The 8,348-nt window shown below is 56.5% G+C and overlaps 1 protein-coding gene across 1 annotated transcript; it reads left to right on the plus strand.

The window, feature by feature from the left end:
• Positions 1 to 1,813: 1,813 nt before the first annotated feature.
• LOC132536401 (filamin-C-like) lies at positions 1,814 to 7,906 on the plus strand. The gene is made up of 2 exons (XM_060184202.1): positions 1,814 to 2,548; positions 7,554 to 7,906. Exons 1-2 carry the CDS (start codon positions 2,197 to 2,199, stop codon positions 7,889 to 7,891), a joined length of 690 nt encoding a protein of 229 aa, XP_060040185.1. The 5' UTR covers positions 1,814 to 2,196; the 3' UTR covers positions 7,892 to 7,906.
• The last annotated feature ends 442 nt before the right edge of the window (positions 7,907 to 8,348 follow it).

Raw genomic sequence — 8,348 nt, forward strand, 5'->3', positions numbered from 1 at the left:
GAGAGTGGAATTCCTGAGCACCTCGTCACAGGCAGCCGACAGAACATGAGCCTCGGACTATGATCTATTTATATCTGGCCTGTCACTATCAGGGGCCCCAGTGCTTCCCCCCCCCCCAAGCCACACAGGGCAGATCTTTTTTCTGTTTCTGTGCTCTTCTCTGCTCCTCCCCCTCCCTGCCTAATGAGAAGGGGAAGAGATCATTCAGGGGCCCCTGTCACTATAAGCACACCCCCCTCCCAAAGCCCTAGAAAGTCTTTCTGAATTCCATAAGAGGCGTTGCCTTCCTTCTGCCCTGGGGGAACGAGACCCTCAAAGATGTCCACTTTTCCCTTTCAATGAGCTGGGCAGGAGGGGAAGCAGAAAAGGAATAAAGTAGAGAGCTACAGAGATAGCTCAGCAGGTAGGGCTATACATGTGGCCCAGGTTGGAACCCCAGCACCATAGAGGAGGTGCTCATAGCACCTGGAGAAGGTCCAAGGCTGTGGTGTGTCTCTCTCCCTCTCTCTTTCTGAGTAGTAATAATAATAATAGAAATAAAAGGAGTAAGGTAGAGCAATTTACCTATCAGGGCCCAAAACACACCCCTACCCCCTCAACTCTCAGTTCTTTCACAGTTTGAGTTGGGGCTGCCTGGCTTAAATGTACTGTTTTGGGTCTAGAAGGAAGGAAAGAAGGCTGAGGAAGTTTGGTCTAAAGGGAGGGGGGGGGTCCAGTGGGTACAGAGTTGCATGTCACAGCGTTGAACCTGCTTTGTGCTCTGGTTCACGGAAGCTCTGCTACAGCTCTTTCCCCTGAGCCCAAGGCGGCTCCTCTGTGGGGTGCCTCAGTTTCCCCAGCTGTCCCTAGCTTCCAGTGGTCCATGGCTTACCCTGTGCCCAGACTGGGCTTCCTGTCTGGCTTCCTCAGGCTCTCCCTGCCCACCCCCCCTTCCCTCACGTGCCCCGTGGGGGCCCCAAGCTGGGCTCTCCTGCTTCTGTCACTGGAAGGATGTGCCCTGTGGCCCAGCTGGGAGCACTGCCCAGGAGGCTCCCCTCCTGCTCCCTCTGCTCTCATCACCTTGGTTGAGTCAGACCTGGGGGGGCGTTGAGAGGGGGCCAGCAACAACAGCATGACTCACTGGGTACTAGTCCTGAGCTCAGCTTCATTCTGAGGGGATGAGACCAAAAGGCTGGTGATGGGGACACTGAGTCAGGAACAGTGGCCCCAGTCACTCCCCACTGGGTGTGTGTGGGGGGGCTGGGTTTGGGTCTCAAATGAGAATTTTTTTTTCTCCATGTAAAGTGCCCCCCTCCCCTAAGCCTTCTCCCTAACTGGCCTGGGCAGGGTCCTCACACATAAGCACACACACACTTCCCTGTGGGGGGTTGGGGGGACAGGTGGACAATGACCAGGGCCAGCAGCCAGATGTCCCTGGGGCCTGTCAACAGCCCTGTCACCAGCCAGCCAGAGAACTCTGTCAACACCACATAGACCTGCTGTGGCTCTCACCTCCTGCCTCAGTTTCCCTACTTATTCCTTCAGTCCCACAGAGAGAGTGTGTGTGTGTGTGTGTGTGTGTGTGTGTGTGTGTGTGAGAGAGAGAGAGAGAGAGAGAGAGAGAGAGAGAGAGATGGGGGAAGTGTGTGTATGTGTGTGTGATGGGGGTGGGTGGGTCTGCCCTCTTTGATTTGGGTATAGTTCGGGGGTGCCCTCACCACCCGCTCCCTCCGCTTTCTCATTGAGTTAGTCAGCTCCCCATCTAGCGGGTCTCGGGCAGCAAGCCCATAGCCTGGTCGCCTGGGTCGCAGGTCTGGTGGCTGGGGTGCCGGTGGGGTGGGGGGACCCCTTTCTGAGCCAGACGGCCTCAGGGGGGAAGGGAGGAGGAGGCGGGGCCGTCGGGCCGGGCCAGGCTGGGCTCCCACCCGCGGGCCAGGCGGCATTCCTGGGAGGCCGGCGCTCTGACGTGGACCCGGGGGCCGCGGGCGCACGGGGAGGGGGGGCCGGCCCGGGGGCTTCTTAAACCCCCCGCCCCGGCCTGGCCGGCATTTCCCGAGCACCGCTCCGCCCCTGAAGGGAGAGGAGAGGAGACACACAAAGTGAGAGAGAGAGAGTGTGACCGAGGAGGAGCAGAGGAGGCCCGGGCCCCAGAGCAGCAGAGAGCCGAGCAGTGAACCCCGCAATCGCGCGCCCCCGCCCCAGCCCCAGCCCGCCAGCATGATGAACAACAGCGGCTACTCCGAGCACCTGGGCCTCGGCCTGGACGAGGCGGACGACATGCCGTCCACGGAGAAGGACCTGGCTGAGGACGCTCCGTGGAAGAAGATCCAGCAGAACACCTTCACCCGCTGGTGCAACGAGCACCTCAAGTGTGTGGGCAAGTGCCTCACCGACCTGCAGCGCGACCTGAGCGACGGGCTGCGGCTCATCGCGCTGCTCGAGGTGCTCAGCCAGAAGCGCATGTACCGCAAGTTCCACCCGCGCCCCAACTTCCGCCAGATGAAGCTGGAAAACGTGTCCGTGGCCCTCGAGTTCCTCGAGCGTGAGCACATCAAGCTGGTGTCCATCGGTCAGTATGGACGGGTTGGCAGGTGGGGTTTGCAGTATATGTGGGGGTGCAGGGGATTACCCCAGGCTCCTTAGCTGGCCACCCACACAGGACCTTCTGTGACACCCCCCCAACACATACACACACACACACACACACACACACACACACACACACACACACACACACACACACTGCTTCAGCCACCTCTGCATTCTGCACATCCCACATCTCCCCTCCCAGTCCAAGCCCGAGATAGAAGTCAGGGGGCAAGTTCCCACTGCTGTTTTCTGGGGTGTCTCTCCCCCTCAAGCAAAGCAAATGGCTCCCCAGCCTTCCAGCACCTCCACAGGGGACCCCAGGGGGTAACTAGGGGGCCTAGGCTATGACTAGGGGGTCCCCAGCACAGATAGAATTAAAGAGCCACCAGGTGTATGGCAACCCCCCCCACCCCCACCCCACAGCTGGGCTCAGGCCTCAGGACCTCAGACCTCAGACCTCAGAACACATTCAGGGTACTGAATGTGGGTGTCCCAAGCCCCCCCCACCGGACCCCAGCCTGTTCCCCTGGGGAGGGGGCGCCCAGGCCTATCCCTTGGGCCCCACTGGCTTCAGAGAAAGGTCTGCACTGCCCGGGGGGGGGGGGGGGGGAGGGGGGGGGACGAGGCAGTGAGTGTAACCAGATTTGGAAGGTGTGTGTGTGCTGCGTGGGGGTGAGGAGGCACTCTAGGTCCAGGAGCCCCAGAGCCCTGGGTAGGCTCTGAGTGGCCAGAGGCTGTCCCTTGTCGCCTTCCCAAAGGGGTCCTTCCTTGGAAGAGCCAGTCCTGGGGAAGACCTTCTGGGGAGATAGGGCTTTTGAGCTCTTAGGAGTCCTTCCAGTGATTTGTAGGAGCTGGTCCCTAGGAAATGGAGTGGGGGAGGCTGCACCCCAAGGCCCAGCAGGGGAGCTGCAATGGGGATCAGGTAACTCCCCAGCCTGGCTGCTTCAGATGTCTCCCCTAGTTGAGCGTTCCTTCACCCTCATGTCCCTCAGGGCAGCCCTAGGTCCTCCTGAATTAGCGGCTGAGGTCAGCCTGGGGCCGCCCTGGCCAGGCCCCTCTTCTAGGCCTTACCCCCCTTCCCCCAACACTGACCCCCCTCCCCTACCCGCCCGGGCCTGGAAATAGCCCTGCCTCCGTGACACAGCAGATGTCTCTGAGCTTTCCAGAAGGACAAGGCTGAGGACAGGGGGTGGGGGAAGGGTGCCCAGAGTGTGTAGTGGGGCAGAGGGTTAAGTGAGTGTGGAGGTGGGGCAGGGGGAGTGCAGAGACTCTAGGATTGGATACTCAGGACCAACTGTCCCAGGTGGGGTTGGGGGCAGTGGCCTGGAGCCTCCCCAAGATTTGCTAGGAAACTGCAGGACGGCCCCTCTCCTCCCCTCCCACCAGCGCACGAGCAGCCCCCCAGTACAGGCCTCATCCTTCCTGCCTGCACCTCTCCCCTCCCCCATGGCGGGGCCTGGCTGGGGTCTCCCCACCCACGCAGTTGCACTAAGGAGGGGCCAGCTCTGAGGAGAGGGGGGAGACACTAGAGCTGGATTGGGGGTGGGAAGGAAGCTCCTGGGTCCTATCAAGAGGAAGAGGGAACTATGCCTTTGTGGCTCAGTGGCTCTGCTGGTTGATAAGTTGTCAGTGATTGCGGAGTGGGGGGCCGCTGCCCAGGCCTGAAGAGATGAAAAAGTGTTCCTGCCAGGGCTTGGGGGTGCAGTACTGCTGCCACTAGTCCCCTCAATCCCACTTAGAAGTGGGAAGGGGCTGCCCCTTGAACTGGGCTGAAAGTGAACAACTGGGCACCTGAGGTGGTGAGGCTGGGGGTGTATCTGAAAGCACTCCCCCCTTCCCTTTTAGCCCTTCCTAGGAGTGGAGTGGGAGGCTGAGGTTGGGGGGGGGGTGGCTCAACCTGGGTTGAAGGAACTACATGCCATCTCCTATCTCATCTGTGCCTACCCCACCCCCCAAAAAAGAAAAAACTCCCCTCAGCTCTTAGGAACAAAAGAGGCCTCTGAGGCAGCTAGCTCTGACCCGCAGCTGTTCCCCAGTTGCTATTCCTCCTCTCAGAGCCAAGCGCCCAGGGAGGGGCTGGAGGGGGGGGAGCAGCTGTCCGTGGCCTCTCCCTTGCAAGCCTTCTCACCTCTCCCTCTGCTGGAGGCCTGAGGTGGCCTCAGGGAGCTCCTCACAGGCTCCTCTCACCTCTTTGGGGGTGCCTCCTGCAGGTGGGGGGCTTGGGTGGGCCCCTAGGTGGAGCTAAGCACCCTCCCTTCTCCTGGCCCCTGTGGGCAAGGTCACTGGAACTCTAGGCCCAGCCCTCTCCTGCCCTAAGCCACAGGGACCCCTTGTTGACTTGGGGGAGGTGGTTTGTCAGTTGCTGGGGAGAAGCCTTGCTGGGCAGCAAAAATGGATGATACAATGCCCTCCAACCCTCAGCAGCCTCTGGTGGGAGGGGTGGATCTGGCTCCAGGGCTTGGCTAGAGGCACTTGTGGGTGTGTGTGCCTGTCTAGGCTGGGAGTGGGGGTGCTGGGTGTCAAGATTGTGTGAAAACTGGGGTCTGGGTGTTGGGAGAAAAGGTAGAGGGGAGGCCCCTGCCTGAGAGGAGTGTGTCATGGAATGTGGAAGCTGCCAAACCATTGTGCTGCTTGGAGCCAGGGGGAGGGGGGAGAGAGGAGGCAGGCTGGGGAAGGAAAGATGAATCAGTGCAGGGGGTGGGAGTAAAGGGGAGTCAGGGCAAGGGGAGCTCCAGCCTGAGGCCAGAAGGTCAAGGAAACTGAACTCCCTGAGGTGGGTGAGGGTGGATGTGGGGCTGGGCTGCTGGGGTTCTACCATGCTCTGGGTCTCCTATCCAGCGGCTTCCACCCCACCCCACCCCCAAGCTCTGATGGGGGGGGGGGCAGAGACAGGAAAACTACCCAAGGGGGGCACTTCCAGCCCCACCTTTTCCCATCTCCGTGGCAACACCAGTAAACAAAGCTAAGTCCCGCCCCGCCCCCCCTACCCCACCCTCTCAGCCTCCCAAAGCAGTGCTCAGAAGAGTTGATGGATTTCAGGCCTGTCTGGTCCTTGACATTTCAGCTGCTTTCCAAAGATCTGTATGCTCAGCCATCCCAGTTCCAGGATAGTTCTCTCTGAGTGCTAAAGGGGGACTTGCACCCCCACTTCAGGCCCCTGGTCTACCTCACAGGGAGGGGAGCATGGGGAGAGATGGCCTCTGATACTTGAGTCTCCGTGGGTGACACCTCCCACTCTGGCTCCCAGCATTTGAGGACATAATTTTCTAGTGGAGCCTAAACAGATCATGCACTATTCCCCAGCCTCCCTCCCCTTAGAACTGTGTTCCAGAGCCTTTTATGGTGTTTGGAGGAAGGTACGACTAGAACCAGATCAGCCTTCCTCCCCTCCAAGTTCAGTCTTTCAAAGATGCATTCATTCAACCAATTTGCATTGAGGCCCTACTAAGTTCGAGTCTGTGAAAGATAAAACTCAGAAGATGGTGGAGTGGATAAAAATTTTGGAACTGCAAGCATGAGGTCCTGAGTTAAATCCCCAGCATGGCATATGCCACAGTGATATTCTAGTTGCTTTTTTTTTTTGTCTCATAAATATTTTTAATTAATTATTTGTTGGTTAGAGAGGGAAGGGGGAGATAGAAGGGGAGAGAGACACCTGCAACACTGCTTCACCCTCATGAAGCTTCCCTCCTGCAGATGGGGACTGGGGGCTTGAACTCGGGTCCTTATGCATGGTAATGTGTGTTCAACTAGGTGTGCCACCAATTGGCCCTCATAACTAAATCTTTTTTTTTAAAAAAAAAAAAAAAGCAAAGATAAAACCCAGCTCCTAGAGTGAGGTAGACGCTCAAAAGGGTACAGACTATGTGATTCCAACTGTACCAGACTCAGAAAAATGTGCCAGTGTTACCTCAGAAGAGGAAGGGAGGGCAAGGAGGAAAGCATTACACACTGGTACAAACAAGGAAACTTCCAGAAGGATGGATGTGCTCTATCACCTTGACTTATGGTGACAGCTTTGTGGGAAGAAAAAAATATGTATATTTTTTCAAAGCTTAGCTAGTTGAACCCACTGCATGTGCACTATTTGTCAAAGAACCTCAATAAAACATATAGCAAGGGGAGTTGGGGCGGTAGCGTAGCAGGTTAAGCGCACATGGTGCAAAGTGCAAGGACCGGCATAAGGATCCTGGTTCGAGTCCCCAGCTCCCCACCTGCAGGGGAGTCACTTCACAGGAGGTGAAGCAGGTCTGCAGGTGTCTGTCTTTCTCTCCCCCTCTCTGTCTTCCCCTCCTCTCTCCATTTCTCTCTGTCCTATCCAACAACGACAACAGCAATAACACAACAATAATAGCTACAATAATAAAACAACAAGGGCAACAAAAGGGAATAAATAGATAAATAGATATGAAAAATTAAAAGAAAAAAACATATTAAAATAAAATAAGCCCAGGGCTGAGAGGCAACATGCTCGATTGAGCACACACATTACCATCTGCAAAGACCTGGGTGCTAGCCACCAGCTCACACCTGCAGGGGGAAAGATTCACAAGGGGTGAAGCAGTGCTGCAGGTGTTTCTCCCCCCTCTCACTCTCTTGCTCTCCTCCCTCCCTCCCTCTCATTTTCCTCTGTGTCCTATCAAATAAATAAATCTTTAAAATAAAAATGAAATGAACCAGGATCAGAGATGCAACTAAGTGAGGCCCTGGGGTAAGCCCTGGCCTCTCTCTGCCCCCCCACCCCACCCCAGGAAGAGAAACCAGAGCAGTGTTTGCCCCCAAGACCCCAATACACCTGCATGGGTACCCCCTCCTCCAGGACAATAGCAGAGTTGTCAGTACCTGGGAGCACCGTTATTTGAAGGCAGGGAGCCCTCAAAGAGTCAACCTCTGGGTTGGGCTTTGGACCAGTCAGAGAAGGTTCCAGAAGCAGGAAATTTGGGCCCAGGAGGTCCTGAACCTTGCTGTTCCTCTCTGCCATTCAGACAGCAAGGCCATTGTGGATGGAAACCTGAAGCTGATCCTGGGTCTGATCTGGACGCTGATCTTACACTACTCCATCTCCATGCCCATGTGGGAGGATGAGGATGACGAGGATGCCCGCAAGCAGACCCCTAAGCAGCGCCTGCTCGGCTGGATCCAGAACAAGGTGCCCCAGCTGCCCATCACCAACTTCAACCGTGACTGGCAGGACGGCAAAGCCCTGGGTGCCCTGGTGGACAACTGTGCCCCTGGTGAGTGGATCCCCGGGCCTTGGTTCTGGAGGGGATTTGGGAAGAGCCAGTGGTTCTGTACTGGTAGAATGCAAAGCTGTATGGACTAGAGAGATAGCATAATGGTTCTGCAAAAGGCCTTCCTACCTGAAGCTCTGGGGTCCCAGGTTTAATCCTTGGCACCACCATAAACTAGGCTCTGGAAAGTAATAATGATAATAGCAATAACTTACAGGGTCAGAGAAATCTCCTTTAGGTAGTGCACTGCTTTGCTATGTGCACAACCCAGGTTCAAGCCCAGCTGCTGTTCAAGCCCAGAAGCTTCGGTGCTGTGGGCTTTCACTCTCTTTGCCACTGTGTCTAAATAATAAATAAGTAAAAAAGATAAATAACAATAAATAGAGGGCCTTCTTGGACTTGACCTTCTGCTCTCACTGAGACTCAGTGCTGGCACAGGCCTTTCCTGATGCCCAGTCGTACCTAGGCAAGAACAGATTTCAGGCCTCTCTTATAGACAAAATATACTGAGGTTTGGAGAGGGTCAGTGACTTGCTCCAGATCACCCAG

The sequence above is a fragment of the Erinaceus europaeus genome, unplaced genomic scaffold (genome assembly GCF_950295315.1).
Source record: "Erinaceus europaeus unplaced genomic scaffold, mEriEur2.1 scaffold_627, whole genome shotgun sequence".
Lineage (NCBI taxonomy): Eukaryota > Metazoa > Chordata > Mammalia > Eulipotyphla > Erinaceidae > Erinaceus > Erinaceus europaeus.

Coding starts and splice junctions, on each gene's coding strand:
- LOC132536401 (XM_060184202.1), top strand. CDS start 2,197: ATGATGAACAACAGCGGCTACTCCGAGCACCTGGGCCTCGGCCTGGAC. Junction 2,549..7,553: donor CATCAAGCTGGTGTCCATCG/GTCAGTATGGAC, acceptor TCTGCCATTCAG/ACAGCAAGGCCATTGTGGAT.